The sequence below is a fragment of the Carcharodon carcharias genome, chromosome 20, assembly GCF_017639515.1.
Source record: "Carcharodon carcharias isolate sCarCar2 chromosome 20, sCarCar2.pri, whole genome shotgun sequence".
NCBI classification, from domain to species: Eukaryota; Metazoa; Chordata; class Chondrichthyes; order Lamniformes; family Lamnidae; genus Carcharodon; species Carcharodon carcharias.
Genome location: NC_054486.1, coordinates 7515432 through 7536311, shown reverse-complemented (window position 1 = coordinate 7536311; position 20880 = coordinate 7515432). Strand labels below are relative to the sequence as shown.

The window sequence follows — 20880 nt, the reverse complement described above, 5'->3', positions numbered from 1 at the left end:
ACTCCTTTTAAAACACTTTTCTATTTGTGTGCCAAAGGAGACTTTGGGATTCCCCTTTATGTTAGCTGCCAGTCTTTTCTCATAATCCCTCTTCGCTGCTCTTATTTGCTTCTTCACCTCTCCTCTAAACCTTCTGTATTCAGCTTGGTTCTCCATTGTATTTTCTACCTGATACCTGTCATAACGTGTCTGTCGTTAGTTAAGACTTGTCCTTGCACATTTAGATTTTTAGTTTTTCTGGAATGGCAAAATGCTGGAAGTGCGAGCTGACAACATTGCAGTGAAGGGAACAGGACATCTGGGAGCAGAGTGAATGGGACAACAAGCTATGTATCTCCTAAATCAGTCAGATTGAAGAATTATGAAACGGAAATGCAATTTAGAGTGTGTGAATTCCGGGTCAAGTCTAGGACAGAAAGAGAAATAAAGAGAAGGAAAGAAAAAATTGGATTAACAGATAGTAAAGAAATGAAGGAAAAGTTAATTTAAATAATATATATAAATGTTACTTTTTAAAAGCCTCCAACAATTAAAACCTGAAGAGATAAGAATCCACACTTGTGCTAATTAATTTTTACTCCCAGAAGCCGATTGGCAATAACGAACAGTGTCAGTAGACTACATAGACTGAAATGGACAAGCCTGAAATTACTGCAGCAAGTCTAACCATGTATCTGCCCATGCCTGAAATTGCTGTACGATTTGCAGTCAAATAATAGCGAGTGCTATTAGCTTCATCATTATTTTTCCAACAAATTCTGGGCCCAAAAACTTCAAAAATGTAACTGAAATATTCAGCCAGAACCGGCAGAGATTCAATTGGAAGACATGTGCAGCTTTCAAAATAGCTCCTTTGTATTGTGGGAGGATTGAGGAATGTAAATGCAGTGCAAGTGTGGCAAGAGCATTGTGGGGGAGCCAAGGAGCATAAATAAAGCATAGTCATGGTGACAGCATTGCAAAACAACTATGGGAAGGAAAAATGACAAAGTGATGTCGCAAATGGCATGGAGGGTGCAACTCAAGGAATCATTGATGCATGTATTTAGCATAAGTAGTTGGTGGATAATGTTGAGCTGGCTTAAGTGTTTAATTTATTGTTTAGTGTTCTTAATGCATTAGGGTTTTGGGGGACTAAACTCAGTATCCCCCAAAATAATGGCAGATATTGCAATATGTGCCTGTTGAATGCATTGCAGGCAGCAAGCCAGCTTCATGTTGCCAGCTTATCTCAGTGATTCCAGCACCCAGTTTGCACTAAGCGTGCTGTTTATTGGCTGGATATATCAGCCGAGGGCCAATATCATGAGTGGCGAGTCTGCTTAAAGCTAGCCTGCACTTCTTAGAATGGTGGGATGGGGGCTGTGCATTGTGGCTGGGGCAGGTGCTGCCAGTTGTGTAGGAGGTAACTGTGACCTGGGAAGCTTTGAAAAATGGAAGAGCGTGGGCTCCAAGGCTTTCAGACGTGGCACTGCAGGCCTTGGCAGAGATTGTGGAAAGGAAGAGATCAGAGGGCCTGGAGACCGCCCCCCCGCCCTCCCCCCCCCCCCCCCTCCCCTGCCCAGGTACACACTCGGAAAGCAGTGGAGGTCAATGCCAGGAGTTAAGCTCCTTGGTTGCAGAACTCCAAGATGTTCAGTGATTGCACATGAGTGGTCAGGATCAATGAATGCGTTCTCAAATGCCATATCCTACCAACTGCACCATGAGCTTCAGACGCTGCTCAATTCACAAGACCCCATCACTCACCTACTGACAATCTTGATCAAGGCTCATACCTGACAGTCACATATGTTACCTCATCCTCACCCATTTAGCACTGCTGCAAACCTCACACCCACATCTCACAATTTACTCGTGCTGTCAGTTACTCAACCATGACAGCACATAATTCAGAAGACATGATGTTGTCCAAAACTGGACCTTCTAGGCCCAGAGCTGCTCAAACTCATTCTGCATGGCCATCTGCAATCGCCTTCGCTTAGATGAGTTCTTCGCAGACGACCTGGCTGGAAAGGGCTTGTCTTCTTACCACATCAAAACTCTGTAGATGCTGGAAATCTGAAATAAAAGCAGAAAATACTCAGCAGGTCTGGCAGCATCTGTAGAGAGAGAAATAGAGTTAACGTTGCGGGTTCTGATGAAAGGTCACAGACCTAAAACATTAACCCTGTTTCTTGCTCCACAGCTTCTGCCTGACCTGCTGAGCACTTCCAGCACTTCCTTTTTATTCTATTTTTGCCTTCTACCACCACTACTATACTCTTTCTTCTTTCTACTCCCTCCTTTCACCATGAATTACAAGGCTTCTCAAGAGTGGATCTGGCAGCAGAAGCGTTGTTTCGGCACGCCCATGATCTGTTCTATCATCTCTGCCATGCAGGCGACACTGCAGAATAAAGACATCATGACTTCTTCCAGGATACCTGAATGCTGTGTGATCTTCAGCAAACATTTCCACTTAGGAAAGGCCATTGATGAAGCAGCTCAAAATGGCTGGACCACAAGAACATGACCCTGAGGAACCCCTGCAGTGATGTCCTGGAACTGAGATGATTGGCTTTCTACAACCAGAACCATCTTCCTTTGTGCTAGGTGTGACTCCAACCAGTGGAGAGTTTTCGCCCTGATTCCCATTGACTCCAGTTTTACTAGGGCTCATTAATGCCACACTCGGACAAATGCTGCCTTGATGTCAGGGACAGTCACTCGCCTCAGGAATTCAGCTCTTTTGTCTATGTTTGGACCAAGGCTGTAATCAGTGAGCAGGTTATTGCTGAGCAAATGACGCTTGTCAATAATACCTTTGTCGTTTTCTGATGGTTGAGAGTAGACTGATGGGATGGTATTTGGCCAGGTTGGATTTTCCCTGCTTTTTGTGGACAGGATGAAACAGGGCAATTTTGCACATTGCCGGGTAGATGTCAGGTTGTAGCTATATGAGGACAACTTGGCTAAGGGCCCAGCTAGATCCGGAGCACGTCTTCAGTATTGCAGCCGAGATGTGGACAGGGCCCATTGTCTTTGCCAATCTAGTGTCTTCAGCTGTTTCTTGATATCATGTGAAGTAAAGTCTTCGTGACAGGATTTACTATCATTTGGAAGCAAATGGGCGTATTAGTGAGAGGCAGCATGGTTTTTGTGAAGGGGAGGTTGTGTCTCACTAACTTGATCGAGTTTTTCGAGGAAGTGACAAAGATGATTGACGATGAAAGGGCAGTGGATGTTATATACATGGATTTCAGTAAGGCCTTTGACAAGGTCCCTCATGGCAGACTGGTACAGAAGGTAAAGTCGCACGGGATCAGAGGTGAGCTGGCAAGATGGATACAGAATTGGCTTGGTCATAGAAGACAGAGGGTAGCAGTGGAAGGATGCTTTTCTGAATAGACAGCTGTGACTTGTGGGGTTCCGCAGGGATCAGTGCTGGGACCTTTGCTGTTTGTAGTATACATAAATGATTTGGAGGAAAATGTAACTGGGCTAATTAGTAAGTTTGCAGACGACACTAAGGTTGGAGGAGTTGCAGATAGTGAAGAGGATTGTCAAAGGATACAATGGGATGTAGATCGTTTGGACACTTGGGCGGAGAAATGGTAGATGGGGTTTAATCCGGACAAATGCAAGGTAATGCATTTTGGAAGGTCTAACACAAGCAGGAATTACACAGTAAATGGCAGAATCTTTAAGTGCATCGACGGGCAGAGGGGTCTGGGTAAACAGGTCCACAGGTCACTGAAAGTGGCAACGCAGGTGGATAAGGTAGTCAGGAAGGCATATGGCATGCTTGCCTTCATTGGCAGGGGTATTGAGTATAAAAACTGGGAAGTCATGCTGCAGCTGCATAGAACTTTGGTTAGGCCACACTTGGAATATTGCCTGCAATTCTGGTCGCCACATTACCAGAAGGATATGGAGGCATTGGAGAGGGTGCAGAGGAGGTTCACCAGGATGCTGCCTGGTCTGGAGGTTAATAGCTATGAGGAGAGGTTGGAGAAACTTGGATTGTTCTCCCTAGAGCGACGGAGATTGAGGGGCGACTTGATAGAAGTTTACAAAATTATGAGTGGCATGGACAGAGTAGATAGTCAGAAACTTTTTCCAAGGGTGGATGAGTCAGTTACTAGGGGACATAGATTTAAGGTGAGAGGAGAAAACTATAGAGGAGATGTGCGGGGCAAGTTTTTTATGCAGAGGGTAGTGAGTGTCTGGAATTCGCAGCCAGAGGAGGTGGTAGAAGCAGGTACGATAGTGGTGTTTAAGAGGCAGCTTGACAAATACATGAATAGGATGGGAATAGAGGGATACGGACCCTGGAAGTGCAAAATGTTTTAGTTGACAGGCAATATGATCAGCGCAGGCTTGGAGGGCTGAAGGGCCTGTTCCTGTGCTGTACTTTTCTTTGTTCTATTTGTTCTAAATTGAATTGGCCACTCAACACCAGACTGAAGATGATTGCAAATGCTTCAGCCTTATTTTTTTCACTGATGCGCTGGGCTCTCCATAATCGAGGATGGGGATGTTATGGAGCCCCTTCCTCCCATTATTTATTTAATTGTCCACCGTGATTCAGGTATGGATGTGACAGGGAGTGTGACGCTTGATCTGATCTGTTGGTTGTGGGCTCACTTTGCTCTATAACATCCTGTTTCCACTGTTTAGCATGCTTGTAGTCCTTTGTTGTAGCTTCAGCAGGTTGGCACCTCATTTTTAGGTATGCCTGGTACTCCTCCTGGCATATCCTCCTATTCTCTACATTGAACCAGAGTTGACCCCTTTGCTTGATGGAAATGGCAGAGTGATGAATATGCCAGACCATGAGGTTACGGGTTCTGGTTGAATATAATTCTGCTGCTGCTGATGGCCCATAGCATCTCATGGGTACCCAGTTTTGAGCTGCTAGATCCGTTCGGAATCTATCCCATTTAGCACAGTGCGGGGGTGGGGGATTAAGATCTGAATGGGCGGTATAATCAGATTCCATAGAAATTTTTAAAAGTCACACATATTTGAAGAAGACCAACTTTTAGGATTCTGGGAAAATAGAAAGTTCTTTCAAAGAGCCGGCACAATTATGACTGTCCGAATGGCCTCCTTCTGTTCAGAAAGATTTTATGTATTGTGTAACCACTATAGTGTACATATATTGTATATATAGCGCATCGTGACTAAATATTAGACCAGAACAAATGTAGATAAGTGTAAGTTTGCTAAACACTTAAAAGAAAAAATATGTAATGTTATAATATTTTTGTGTTCGTGTTGAAATAATCCCATCACCTACAAGACATTAGCAAAAGTGGTTTACATCTTGAGCAGCAGCTGTTTGTCTGGAAGATGCTTCCTGCAATTCTTCTTAGGTTCATTAAACAATTTTCACTTGTAAGTGCATAGCATTGTCATTTATAATAGTGCTTTTCGGCCCGTTACATGATAAGTGACATTATGATATGATTTTACGACAGGTAGGGTTCCACTGTATGTATTTCAATTATATGATGGGGAATAAAAATGCACAGACGGCAAATGCATTTTAAAATTGCAGGTGATGTTACTTCAAACATAAAACTTATTTTAAAAAAAACACAAATTCCACATTGTTGATAGGTGCTGTTTGTTTAAGGCATGCTTTAGTTTTCAGTGTAAACTTACATTATTGAATGAGACCTGGTTACTCTCTCGGTGGTCATTTAATTCATTATAACATAAATGACTGTGCACTCATTAATACAGTTACATTAAGTTCCTTTGATTTTAAATGAAGTGTTATTAGTGTCTCATTATAGTAGACGTGGTGTGCTTTGTCAGTTAATCAGCATGAAGAATGCTGTCAAGACAAAAAAAGTTTTATGTCTCAAAATTATTGCTTTCATTTGGTGCTGATTAGGTAGTAATTGAAATAATATTTCTGTCACTTTTAAGCCACTATTGAAATGATTAAGTGAAAAATACAGATGATATCGCAGAGCAGAATTATGAGTTTTCATTTTGCTGCTTTTATTACTTGGAAAGCATTATAGTGAGTGTAATGATTTTATTAAAGCAAAATTTGAAAAACGGCAGAATTTTTTGAGAAGACCTGTATTTCTGTTTGGATTTGAAATAACTCATAAGAGGCTTATCTAAAAATTTAAAAAGTATGAATGAACTTGCATTCATATATTGCCTTTCATAACCAATTATTATATTCTCTTCCTCCATGGCCTCACCTCTCCCTATCACTAACCTCCTCCAGCCATACAATCCTCCAAGATATCTGTGCTCCTAATTAGGCCTCTTGAGCATTCCCAGTTATAATCATTCCACCATTGGTGGCCATGCCTTCAGCTGTCTAGGCCCTAAACTATGGAATTCCCTCCCTAAACCTGTCCACCTCTCATCCTTGCTTTCCTCCTTTAGGACAGTCCTTAAAACCTACCTCTTTGACCAAACTTTTTGCCATCTTCCTAATAGTTCCTATGAGACTTGATGTCAAATTTTACTTTATATGCTTCAAATCACCTTGTTGCATCAAAGATATTATATAAATACAAGTTGTTATATAGGCAAATACAGTAGCCAGTTTGTGCACAATAAGGTGTCAAAGACAACAGCAAAATGCATGACCAGTTGATCTATTTTGGTTATGTTAAAGGATTAATATTGGGCTGGATGGTGAGAGAACTCCCCTGCTCCTCTTTGAATAGCGTCATGGGATCTTTTACAGACTTTCAGCTGCATTACTGCCTTTGAGTGGCCTCACTGAGTGTACAGCACAGAAACAGGTCATTGGACCCAACTAGTCTGTAGTGGTGGATATGCTCCACACAAACCTCCTCCCATCCTACTTCATATAACCCTGACAGTATATCCTTCTATTACTTTCTTTCCTAAGTGCTATCTATATTGTTCTGTATCTATACTGTTCGCCTCAACTACTCCTCATGGGACCTTTCACATTCTTACTACTTATTGGGTAAAGAGGGTTCTCCTGAATTGCTGATTGGATTTATGAATAACTCTTTTATATTTATGACCTCTGGTTTTAGACTGTTTTTGAAGTGGAAATATTTTCTTCATTTCTTTCTTATCAAACCCTTTCATTATCTACAGACATCTATCACATCACCCCCTCAGCCTTCTCTTTTCTATAGAAAAGTCTCCAACTTGTTCAGCCTTTCTTGATAAGTGTATTACCTAAGTTCTAGTATCATCCTTGTGAATCTTTTTTGCACCTCCATATCCTTGGTTAAGGTTAAGACCAGACCTACTCTAAGTGTAGTCCGATCAAGGCTCTGAACAAATTTAACAGAACTCTGTTTTTCAATTCTGACCATCTGAAAACAAACCCCATGCTTTGTTTGCTTTTATTAATGTGCATTATTGCCATTAGTAATTTATGCATCTGTACCCCGAGATCTCTTTGCTGCTGTACTCTATTCAGACCTTTGTTCTCCAAGCAGCATGTAGCCCCTTTATTCATCATGCCAAAGTGCACCATCTCACACTTAACTTGCAAATGAATATTAATATAGTTAACACCCATTTTGCCAGCCAACTAACGGCTTCCTGTATTTTGTCACATTCTTCCTTCTTATTAACTACCTCCAAATTTGGTGTCCTCCACAATTTTTGAAATTATACTTTTGATTCCCAAGTCTAACTCATTAATGTAAATTGTGAGTAGCAGCAGTTCCAGCACTGATCCCTGTGGAACACCACTTTCCACCTTTTGCCAATCTGACTAGCTACCTCTAACTCCTACTATCGGGTTTCCATTTTATAGGCAGCTTGCTATCCATTCATTTACCTGTCCCCTGCCTTCACATACTCGGACCTTGGTCATGAAGTTTAATGACTTATCCAAAAGACGGCACCTCTGTCAATACAGTACTCCGTTAGTTGTTCGAAGTATCAGCCTAGATTATGTGCTGAAGTCCTGAAGTGGGGTTTACAATTGCCACTTACTGCCCTTAAGATTTGAATGCTACTAACAAAGGGTTTTGCAGCAAAGGAATTAATTTTGTAGCTGTACTAAGATTGGGCTTATTGTGTTTTGAGAAAATTACCATATTCAGTGAGACAACTTTACATCTAATTATCGTCAATGACATAATCTTATTTTATAATACTCTTCTGCTTAGCTGATGTTTGTGAGCATTTAAGGAATTTGAAAGCAAGTTTCAACTTCAAAGTAAGTGTGGATTAGGGTTTAATTATACAAGGAAGTATTTATCAAAACCAGAAATAATTCTGTATCATGTGCTTCATGCAGCAGAACCGCTTTAATGTGGGCCTTCTAGTGATGCAGCATTGAAAATTCCTGAAAATCAAATTCTGACAGTGAGCTTTGCCACATAAACTCATCTGCTTCAAAAAATATGGAAAGGTGGTCAATGAAAATTGCAGTAACATCTTCCCAGTTTGTTGAATGTACTGCTGTAAGCTATCACGCTAATGGGTGCCTTTATCAATGGATTAAATGACCCATTGGCTTGTTTTGAAAATGTACATGCTGGGTATTGTTTGATTTTAAAAACAGATCTGTTTCCATTTCCTACCTCTGCCTGTTTTGTTTAAAATTGTATCTATTAACTTTGTAAAGAACTTCCTCACTTAAGATTCTTTCCCAGTTAGACATGCTGAAATAGAGGAAATTTTACACGCAGTTGCCTGTGTCCAAAAAGCTTCAATTTTTTGCTTCAAGGATGGAAGCTCACAGGTTAATTTTTGGAAAACTGGATAAAATACCTAGTTTTATTGATCTCTTCCCTTGAAATAAATGGCAAGCAAAGAAACAGGCACATTTTGTTCTGAGACTTTGGCTGCCTGTTGAAAATGAACTGAACAACTAAAATAACTTGGGCCAGAGCCCAGAATGATTTTCAAGTTACAGGAAACACTAAAGATGCTGGTTTATCTTTTGCTAAATTGAGTTGAACCTGAGACAAAAGTTGACATGTAAATTGTAACAGAGTAAGGTTCAGATCTCAGATAATGTTGTTTTTAATTTTAAATAAATCAAGTGAGTCAGAACAGGCCTGAGGAACAGTTAGCCGGATTTTGCAGGAGTATTTGATGATGAACTATCAGTGCCTCTGAAATCGACCGCAACTTCAAGTTTAAGGACAAGCACAGATCAACAGGAGAATGCTGGAGCTGTGGGCTATCATTCACTACTGTGCAACAATTCTGCGCTATAGACCCTTCCCAGAGCCAGAGTTATTGAAATCAGATAAAATCCAGCTCTATGTAAAGTTTGTAAAAAGTTATTTGACTTTTTAGTGCTTTCCATTTTCTGGTTGACTGTCTGTGAAACTTCTTTAATGTGATTGGCTGCTTGGACAGTTTGATAATATTACTCCAGGTCCATGTTGGGAAACCCCATTAATGAACTTCATAATCTGTTAGAAATATGCTTTGAATAAACGTTATATTTAGTAGTCAGTTTGAAGTAGGTAGTGAATTAGAGACAGCTGGCAAAATTATTATTCTAGGGTAATGGTACCTAGCCTAGAAAGGGGCCATGGTCAAATGAAGCCTCTGCAATAGTGGGAGAGGAACTGGACTGATACTTAAAACATCATACTGCAAAGGTGTGTTTGGATTTTTAGTTAACCGTGCCTAATTACGATGCTTCCTGGAATTGTGAAAGGTAGTTAGTGTGCGGAAACAGAATAGGAGTTACCTTCGTGAACCACTCCATGGTTCAATAGACTGGGAAGGAATTAGAATAGTTAGTCTAGGTAGCCATTATGAATAGAACGGGCGAATATGAGCAATGAGGCCTTTGACTTCAAGGAACCTTAAGGTCAGGGATGATATGTTCTAAGCTTTGAATCTAGCTTTAGGGAACAGGACAAGTGGTAAGGGAAGCAGCTCTGAAGATGGTTTATGGTCAAAGGGTATATGCAAGGCCTATAGAATCTTGTGGAAGGTGAAAGATAACTTAAGGGCAGGCTTTTACCCCATGATGTAGGCAAAGAATTTGACACAACATTGACATATTGTATTAAGAGGAGCTTTGACAACACTTAATCGTTCTGTAAATATAACACCCTCGACCACCTGAAAAAGGGTATAAAGGATAAGTTTTTAATGAAGCCTTTGCAGTAGGTGATGAAGAGAAGGATTGTCAAAACTAGATCCATGCTGACTTCAATCTAACCCCCTTGAGTACTTCAAGAAGTTATGAAGATGTGAGGTACTAAGAAGAGGAAAAAGAGAAGAGCTGTTTGCCCTGCCTGACTGGACCAGTAGTCAGTAGTAATTATTGTTTGAAATTTAAAAAAATTAAAAAAACACAATGGGAAAAAAAATGCCTCTATCTTTTTTTAATCTCTCTAATTCTGTTTTTTCCTTTCTTTACTTGCATTCTTCCCTGATTTGACATTGAATTTACTATTCCGACTGTTACCATATTGTTATATATTCATATGCTGGATCATGCGAGTAAAAATGTCATAACTTAAGCAGTTGTCTATAAACAATGGGGAACTTCTATTAATGTTATCACTGTCACCTAGTTAATATAAAATGTTGCAGTGAGATCATATCAGTAGATTGCGCTTTTGTAATATAGATTTTATTCATTATAAGTGAATGATTTTTAAAAATAATGAACAGCATAACAGGATTCCACCACGAGGATTTGGGCTTCTTATGTTGTCCATTGTCTTTTGATGGAGAGAATGTTGTTTGTTTTCAAGCATAACCCACATGATCACCCTTATGTGAACTCTACTAAGTCAGTGATCTGGAACATTTTAGGAGATGGATCCTCATCATTAATATGGCAAAATGTATTTTAAGGTTTTTTTTTATTGAGATTTCTTTTACAGTAATACAGTTGTGATTTTTCTACCAACAGAAAACCTTACAGTAATTCAGTGAGAATGTTCAGTACCAGTTGCAACTGCTCAGATATTGAAACCAAACATGCTCGCATGCAGCAAGAATGGGCAGCATTAAAACTTGGCTGATAGTGGCAAGTAATATTCGTACCACACAAATGCCAGACAATGCTCATCCCTAACTAGAGAGAATCTCACCATCTCTCCTCGATGTTCAATAGTCTTAATATGGCTTAATCCCCCACATCAACATCCTCGGTGCTTCCCAAAATTTAACTGGACCAACCATATAAATACCAGGACAACTAGAGCAGGCCAGAGGCTGGGAATTCTGTGGTAACTCATCTCCTGACTCCCTGAAGCCTATTCACCATCTGCGAAGCACAAATCAAGAGTGTGATGGAACATTCTCCACTTGCCTGGATGAGTGCAGCTCCAACAACACTGAGGAAGCTCAACACCACCCAGGACAAAGCAACCCGCTTGATTGGCACCCCATCCACAATCCATTCACCCACTTTAAATATTCCTCCACCACTGGCACACAGTTGGCAGCAGTGTCCACCACATACAAGAGACACTGCAGCAACTTGCCAAGCCTCCTTCAACAGCATCTTCCAAACCCACAACCTCGACCACCTAGAAGGACAAAGGCAGCAGTCGCTTGGGAACACCATCACCTGCAAGTTCCCCTCCAAGTCACACACCATGTTATCTTGGAACTAAATCATTGTTCCATCATAGTCATTGGATCAAGATCCTGGAACTCCCTCCCTCACAGCACTGTGGGAGTACTTACAGCACATGGACTGCAGCAGTTCAAGAAAGTGGCTCACCACCACCATCTCTAGTGCAATTAGGGTTGGGCAACAAATGCTGGCCTAGACAGTGATGCTCACGTCATATGAATGAATGAAAAAAAGGTGAGATATAGTTGAAGCATTAACCCTAGGGCTGATAGGTCATTTGCTTTTTTTGTGCCCAATCTAACGATATTCATGAAAAGATAAGAGCTCAGACTTTTTCACAATGTGACCACTGGTGCAACATGAAACATGAAATATCTGAAGATATTTTATTCAGGAAACTGCTCTCCCACCTCCCAACTTATTGACCTCCTTAATGTCGTCTTAAGAGGACAAAGCACCCGCTAAACGCAAGTGCAGAGAGTGATCTGTGTCATCCAGCTCCTTATATGTAGATAAAAGACTAAGCACAGAGGAGCCAGCTGGTCCTGTTTTTCTTGCAAAGGCATATATAGAAAATTGTTGGTGAGGATATGAACAGACAACACACTGACAAATGGAAAGACATGATCCCAGCTGTTCTCTCTTGCTGGCATTCAAACCTGGCACTGGTGCCTTATTTCTGCTCAGCACGTTACTAATGTATGGAGTATGTAATGGTGAAGTTTTTCAACAGAGATAACACCCGACCTCATGAGTGGAGCCTTAAGACTAAGGTGGCTTGTTTCATTTTTTGAGTCATCAACTTAACCAAATTTCTTGGGGTCACCTCCCAGAACAGGATAGTTAGTTAGATTTCATTGTCGCTTACTTGGATAGTAGCTGCCAATCTATTTCCTGAAATAGGAAATGAGTTTATTTATTCTCCTCTTTTCCCTTCTTAGCAAGCATCTTTCACATGATATGAACAGAAGAAAGCAAAAAGGTTGCATGAATGAGATGGATGTCAAATTGCCTAAAAAATGTTTCTTTTTCCATTTGCAAAACTGTCCAGCTTGTGCTTTCATTCTTTTATTGACTCAGTGCAGCTTGGAAGTTGCTTTAATTTTGGTTGATCTTTCTGGAAAAGTATAGATTTCAATGCTACCATCTCTGTGGCCAAAGAGCTAAGAGCATTAGTTCAGAATGAGGTTACTTGTCTTAAATGGTTGTGCAATGATGCATATTTTGGTATTTTAAGATGATTTCCCCTTGGGACACTGGGAATCCTTTTTTATGTGGACATTTGAACCTCCTCCAAACCATGAGGGAAACCAGCAAAACGGTTGTTAACTTAATATTTAAAAGCTCTGGTTTTCTTTTGTAGCATTTCAACTCATTTCGTAAGATGCATCAGACCCAGCAAACATTAGTTGTACATTTGACAATCTACTATGTTTTCAAAAAAAGTTTCAAACACAATTCGACTTACTTTACTAAGCAATGCAGAGGAACAAATGATTGTAAAATTCAGTTGTCCTCAGGCAGCCATGACTAAACAGCTTGTTGTCTGGACAACCATTTAAGTTGTCTCAAAATTACTTGTGGAGCCGAAAAGATGGAAGCAATATGTTCTGAGTAGGAAAGTTTTACATACTCGCAGTGCTGTGGCCCTGGAGACGTAGTCAAAACAGAAATTGTTGTACTTGAGATCACTGGGCAGTTTTAAATTGCTGTTGAATTACCTCTGGCACTGTAGTCATTTCAGGCTGGTTGACAAGAAGATTTTTTGTAAGCAAAATTCGCCATTGGTGATTTTCTTCCTCTTCTTGTTTTGCAGGAAAAGAAAGAAGTGGAGGGAGTTTCGGTTGGTGCCATTCTTTCTGACTACCAGCGGGTCAGAGTAGAAAATGTGTAAGCCCATTGTTAATTTGTTTAACCGTATTTAGGTTACCAGATAAATGGTTTGAATTTATTGACTCTGAGCTCTACAAAAAAATAATCTGGAAGAAACTATGTACTAACTTTAGGGATTTGGTTAATATTGCAATAATCACTGGAATAAAAACTTATAATCAATTACAAAACAATGTTTATTTTTGATGTTCCTTTTTTATTCATAACTCTTCAAATCTCTTTCACAGTTACAGGCAAAAAAATGGTGATGGAAATTGTCTGAAAGCCAAATGCTGCACATGCTGCAGCTCTGAAATATATTTTAAGAAGTGCTGAGAATGCTTAGCAGGTCAGGCAACATCTGTGATGAGAGAAACGGAGTTAACATTCAGATTGATGATGCTCATGCCCTGAAGCATTGGCCAGAATTTGACCTTTGGCCTGCGGGCGCGTGCTCGGACATGCTGGGCGTAAAATGACGCGCGATGATGTCGGGCGTGTGTCCCAACATCACCGCGCAGCGTCCCGATATTTTGTTCAGCGGGCGCACGCCGGAGTCGGCTGCGTACCTGCCAATAATTGAAAGGCCTTTTAAGGCCATTGACCAGGTAATTACGTTGAAATTTACGCTGCCCGTCCAACCTAACGGTTGGCGGGCAGGTGAAAAGGCCTGGCCGCCTCTACATCTTTTTAGGAAACCTCGTCCACGAGCGGGATGAGGGTCCCTAAAGCTATTAGAAATTAAATAAAAACCCTTTTTTGAAATGAAAAGCGTGTCCCATCTCATGTGACACAGTCACATGAGGGGACATCTTTCATTGAATTTTTATTGTATTCATTAATTTTTTCAAAAAGCGCTTCAGTCTCCTTGAGGCGCTAGGCCTGCCCACCTTCCCTCCTCCCCTACGTCTGCACAGGTAGTGCTCATGCTGCACGCAAGGTTGGCCTTAATTGGCCCGCCCGTGTGAAATCGCAGCTTCCCAAACGCTCCTGCCAAGCCCGCCGGACCTGGGAAAAATTCAGGCCATTAACTCCGGTTCTCTCTCCACAGACGCTACCTTACCTGTGATTGAAATTGTGTCAGGAACATGAACGCACAGTGCCGATGGGGCCAACAGTTAAAACTAGGAACCAGTTAAGTTCTCTGCTCACTGACTTGATGAAAGCACAGCAGCAGGAAACTCTGAAGTCTTGACATTTCTCTCCTGTGTCTGTCTGTAATGGTTCTCCAATTGAGATGAAGCTGGCCATCACTCCCGTTGTGCGGTGATGGAAAATCCAAGCCTCTATAGCAGCAGTAGGAGCATTTGTAAGGGATGGTCTGTGTAACTGAGATTTCCACTGTACAGCATATTCCCATTCCTCCATGCTTATTGGGGTGGGGCCTTGCCATTTTTTTATGTACAATGAGGCAAGTGACTCCTCTGCACCATCCTGCTGCTGTGTTTGCTTCAGTTTTGAAGCTGGCCGACTGTGATCTATATCACACAGCGTTCTGGACCTGCTTTCATATGGTCCATTATCACTCAGCCACTGCTACTGTCACCAGCCACTGCCCCACCCTGTCGTTCATCCTGAACAACACTATCTTTTCTTGAAATCTGTGATGATTCAAGTCTAATCAGTGTTCTAGTTCATGATTCGTATCAATTTTGGCAAAAGTCAATGTCTCCCTTTGCAAAGAGAGAATACAGCACATTACTGGTAGATGAGCATAATTATATATGTGCACATTACATTGTCAGTGCTCGTATCTATTCAAGCTTGAGTGTGGACGGATTCCAAGGATGTAAATTATTGAATATATGGTGCCTACCATGATTTCTTTGCTGCCCTGTTGTCTTACAGACCCCTGTACTTTCCCAAAAAGTGTTACAAGACATTACTCATATGGGACAAGGAAACTCTGCAACTACTGTTTTGCTCTGTGGCCTCTGATTGCATGCCAATTTTACACTGCAACATAAGAGCGGTGAAATCCAGACACTTATGATTTAGCCCATGACAAGTGCTTCTTGCAGTATATTGTCTTCCTTCCATGGCTTGTATGTTGTAACTTATATTTACTATTTTAATCTCATCTACCTTGCTGCATATTTATTACCATTCTTTTGTGTCAGTACAGCTTTTTCTGCACACACACACACACACACACACACACACACACACATATATATATATATATATATATACTTGTAGTTCAAGCTTACCAACTTATCCATCTTACTCTGCTACTTTATGGTAATCATAGGATGGTTACAACACAGAAGGAGGCCATTTGGCCCATCAAGCCCATGTTGGCTCTCTTTGCAAGACATATTTAGGTAGTCCCACTTCCTTGCCAAATATGTAATATTTGCACCTTGCATTTGCTCATTTAAGTTGTGTAGCTATTTTTTCTCTTCCTTCCGTAGAGCTCTTCCTACCACTCCCAGCCTTGCATCTGCCTTTCTCAGAACTTTGCCGCCAAGAATACCTTTGCAATGCTCCATTGCAGAATGATGAGATCTTACAACACCTGGATATTAAAATAAGATTTTCTCCATTGGTGTTGAGTGATTGTAAAGTGGTAAAACGATGTGATAAACAAACTTTGCAATATTTATGTCGCTTAAATGACTTGTTAGTTGTGTGAGAATTATTGATATATCTACTATAGTGTTTTTTTGATTTTTTCTAACAAATTTAAAATTTGCCTATTCCTAATGATTTGTTCATTTCAGTGCAAAAAATGATTTTAGAACATTTTGAATTTCAGCCCCTTTATATTAAATATTTCTGAATTCTAGGATATGAGAACTACAGCATGTTAAAGAAGGCTACAGCACCACTGTGGTCGATTTTAGATTGGTATCTCATTTGGATCTATGTACAAGAGCTCTATATGAGAGAAGTAATATCCCTCTACTGGTCAGACCAGTTTGTACTGCATTAGAACTCTAGGTGTCTATTAGATAAATATATTTGTCTTTATTTAGATACAATTAAGAATTAGTGCTTTCTACCATGTATTTAGGAACGAAGGTGAAAAGTTTAGGACAAAAGTCAGCTGTATGTTGATTTGAACCTCAAGCATAAATTGTTTATGATAGGGAGTTGTGAAGGAAAGTAATTATTTCAAAAAAATAATGATTTGACTTAGTCACTCATTGCACTGAGTACCGTGTTAGGACTGGGATTTTAGGTTGAATAGTTTCTTAGACCCTAGAAACATAGAAAATAGGAGCAGGAATAGGTCTTTCGGCCCCTTGAGCCTGCTGCACCATTCAATATGATCATGGCTGATCCTCTATCTCAACCCCATACTCCCACACTCTCCCCATACCCCTTGATGCCTTCAGAGTCTAGAAACCTATTTCCTTCTTAAATATATTCAGTGACTTGACCTGCACAGCCATATATGGTAGAGAATTCCACAGGTTCATCACCCTCTTGAGTGAAAAAGCTTCTCCTCATCTCAGTCCATATCCTGATACTGTGACCCCTTGTTCTACACCCCTCCCTGCCCAGAGGAAACATCATCCCCACATCCAGTCTGTCCAGCCCTGTCAGAATGTTGTACGTTTCAATGAGATCCCCTCTTGTTCTTCTAAACTCCAGTGAATACAGGCCTATTCGACCCAATTTCTCCTCATACAACAATCCTGCCATCCCAGGAATCAGTCTGGTGAACCCTCGCTGCACTACCTCTATGGCAATTATATCCTTTCTTAGGTAAGGAGACCAAAACAGCGCACACTACTCCAGGTGTGGTCTCATCCAGGCACTGTACAGCTGCAGGAAAACACCCTTGCTCCTGTACTCAAGTCCTCTTGCAATGAAGACAAACATACCATTTGCCTCCTTAACCGCTTGCAGCATCCACATGCTTGTTTTCAGTGATTCGTGTACAAGGACACCCAGGTGCCTTTGTATATCAATGTTACCCAATCTATCACCATTTAAATAATACTCTGCCATTCTGCTTTTCCTACCAAAGTGGATAACTTCACACTTATTCACGTTATACTGCATCTGCCATGTATTTTCCCACTCACTCAATTTGTCTAAATCACCTTGAAGCCTCTTAACATCCTCCTCACCACTCACTCCCACTAAGTTTCGTGTCATCAGCAAACTTGGAAATATTACATTTGGTTCCCCCATCCAAATTATTGATATATATTGTGAATAGCTGGGGTGCAAGCACAGATTCCTGCGGTATCCCACGAGTCACTGCCTGCCATTCTGAAAAATACCCAATTATTCCTTCCCTCTGTTTCCTTTCTGCTAACCAATTCTCAATCCATACCAATATATTACTCCCAATCCCACGTGCTTTAATTTGCACACTATCCTGTTATGTGTGATTTTAACAAAAACTTTCTGAAAATCCAAATGTACCACATCCCCTTGTTCTCCCTTATCTATTCTGCTAGTAACATCCTCAAAAAACTCCAGTAGGTTTGTCAAACATGATTTCCCTTTCATAAACCCATGTTGACTTTGGCTGATCCCGTTGATATTTTCTTAAGTGCCGTGTTATCATATCCTTTATAATAGACTCTAGCATTTTCCCTACCACTGATGTTAGGTTAACTGGTCTGTAATACCCTGTTTTCTCCCTCCCTCCATTTTTAAATAGTGGGGTGACATTTGCCACCCTCCAATCTGCCAGGACGGTTCCAGAATCTACAGAATTTTGGAAGATGGACAACCAATGCATTCACTATTTCCTTTAGTATTCTAGGATGTAGATTATCAGGCCTTGAGGATTTATCAGCTTTCTGCCCCATTAATTTCTCCAGCACTTTTTTTTAGTAATACTAATTTCCTTCAATTCCTCCTTCTCACTAGCATTTCTGAGAATTTATTTGTGTCTTCATCTGTGAAGACAGAAATGAAGTAGTTGTTTAACTGCTCTGCCATTTCGTTGTTCTCTGTTATAAGTTCCCCTGTTTTGGACTGTAAGGGATCTACATTTGCCTTCACTAGTCTTTTTCTTTTTACATATTTATAGAAGTTTTTACAGTCCACTTATATGCTCCTTGAAAGTTTACTCATACTCTGTTTTCCCCCTCCTAATCAACCTCTTGGTCCTCCTTTGCTTAAATCTAAACTTCTCCCAATCCTCAGGCTTGCTACTTTTTCTAGCAACTTTATGACTCCACTTTGACTATCCTTAATTACTATCCTTAATTCCTTTTGTTAGCCATGGTTGGGCCGCTTTTCCGGTTTCTGTGCCAGAAAGGAAGTTAACTGTTATAATGCATACGTTTGTTCCTTAAATATTAGCCATTGTCTATCCACCGCCATACCTTTTAATGAAGATCCCCAATGTAGCTTAGCCAACTCATGCCTCATACCTCCGTGCTTGCCTTTGTTTGGATTTAGGATCCTAGTTTCAGATTGGACTACTTCACTTTCCATCCTAATGAAGAATTCTATCATGTTATACTCATGGTTCCCTAAAGTGCCCCACACAACAAGATTATTAATTAATCCCTTGTCACTGCATAATACCAAATCTAGGATAGCCTGTTCCCTAGTTGGTGCTTTGATGTACTAGCCTAAAAACCATCTCGTACACACTCCTGGAATTCAGCCGCCATGGTATTATTGCTAATTTGGTTTCCCCAGTCTATATGTATATTAAAGTCACCCATGATTACTGTAGCACCCTTGTTACATGCATCTCTAATTTCCTATTTAATCACAGAATGACAGTGCAGAAGAGGCCCTTCGGCCCATCGAGTCTGCACCGACACATGAGAAACACCTGACCTACCTACCTAATCCCATTCACCAGCACTTAGCCCAAAGCCTTGAATGTTATGACGTGCCAAGTGCTCATCCAGGTACTTTTTAAAGGATGTGAGGCAACCCGCCTCCTCCACCCTCCCAGGCAGCGCATTCCAGACCGTCACCACCCTCTGGGTGAACGTTTTTCCTCACATCCCCCCCTAAACCTCCTGCCCCTCACCTTGAATTTATGCCCCCTTTTGACTGACCCTTCAACTAAGGGGAACAGCTGCTCCCTACCCACCCTGTCCATGCCCCTCATAATCTTGTACACCTCGATCAGGTCGCTCCTCAGTCTTCTCTGCTCCAACGAAAACAACCCAAGTCTATCCAACCTCTCTTCATAACTTAAATGTTTCATCCCAGGCAACATCCTGGTGAATCTCCTCTGAACCCCCTCCAGTGCAATCACATTCTTCCTATAATGTGGCGACCAGAACTGCACACAGTATTCCAGCTGTCCCCTACCTTTTTGCCTGCCCTTCCTAAATATTGAGTACCCTTGGATATTCAGTTCCCAGCCTTGGTCATCCTACAGCCATGTCTCTGTAATCGCAACCATATCATACCCACTTACATCTATTTACGCTGTTAATTCATCTACCTTATTGCGAATGCAATCCTGCAAATGTTGATTCTTTGAAGCATCATAAAACAGGACATTATCACAACTTTTTCCATCTTCACTTATATCCCCAAGGCAGCGATTGACTGCATCCCAGGACTGCAACAGTCAAGTAAATGCAACAGCAGCACGTGGTGATAAACTGCACTTATTTTATAACCGTAGATTTTTATTCACTGAATACTGATACAGAAAATAAATTTGGTCTAAGAGTAGCTCATTGAATGCCAGTATTTGATTCCTTTTATTGGGTAGGAAGAGTTTTCATTTGTGTGCCTGCAGAAATTGGAATAGTAAACTGCACAAATAAAAGAGGTGATACAAAGAGTCTGCAAAGGTATATAGATAGGTTAAGTGAGAGGGCAAATATTTAGCAGATGGAGTAAAATGTGATGCTGTCCACATTGGTGGGAAGAATAGAAAAACAGAATGTTATGTAAATGGAGAGAAACTACAGAATGCTGCAGTGCAGTGGGATCTAGGTGTCCTTGTACATGAATTACAAAAAGTTGGCATGCAGGTACAGCAAGTAAACAGGAAGGCACATGGAATGTTGGCCTTTATTGCAAGGGAGTTAGAGTATAAAAGTAGGGAAGTCTTGCTGCAACTGTACTGGGTATTGGTGAGACTGTACCTAGAGTATTGTGTACAATTTTGGTCTCCAATTAAGGAGGGATATACTTGTGTTGGAAGCAGTTCAGAGAAGGCTCATTCGGCTGATTCCTGGGATGGAGGGATTGTTTTATGAGGAAAGGTTGAGCAGATTGGGCCTATCCTCATCGGAGTTTAGAAAAATGAGAGGTGGGCTTTACAGAGTAAATGTTGAGAGGATGTTTCCCCTTATGGGGGGGAACTAGAAGTAGGGGGCACAGTTTAAAAATAAGGGGTCTCCGATTTAAGACAGAGATGAGAAATTTCTTCTCTTCTGAGATGGTTAGTCTTTGGAATTCTCTTCCCCTGAACGCTGTGGAGGCTGGCTTATTGAATATCTTCAAGGCTGAGTTAGACAAATTTTTGATTCACAATGGAGTTGAGGGTTATATGGGACAGGTAGGAAAGTGGAGTTAAGGCCATAATCATA

General features: G+C 40.9%; 1 protein-coding gene across 2 annotated transcripts in view; it reads left to right on the top strand.

The window, feature by feature from the left end:
• Positions 1-20880, top strand: part of dph6 (diphthamine biosynthesis 6) — a 230290-nt gene that overhangs the window by 56689 nt on the left and 152721 nt on the right. For both annotated transcript variants that reach the window (XM_041215295.1, XM_041215296.1), the window contains exon 4: positions 13338-13411. In XM_041215295.1, coding sequence (XP_041071229.1) covers positions 13338-13411 — 74 coding nt within the window. The remainder of the gene's footprint in view (positions 1-13337; positions 13412-20880) is intronic.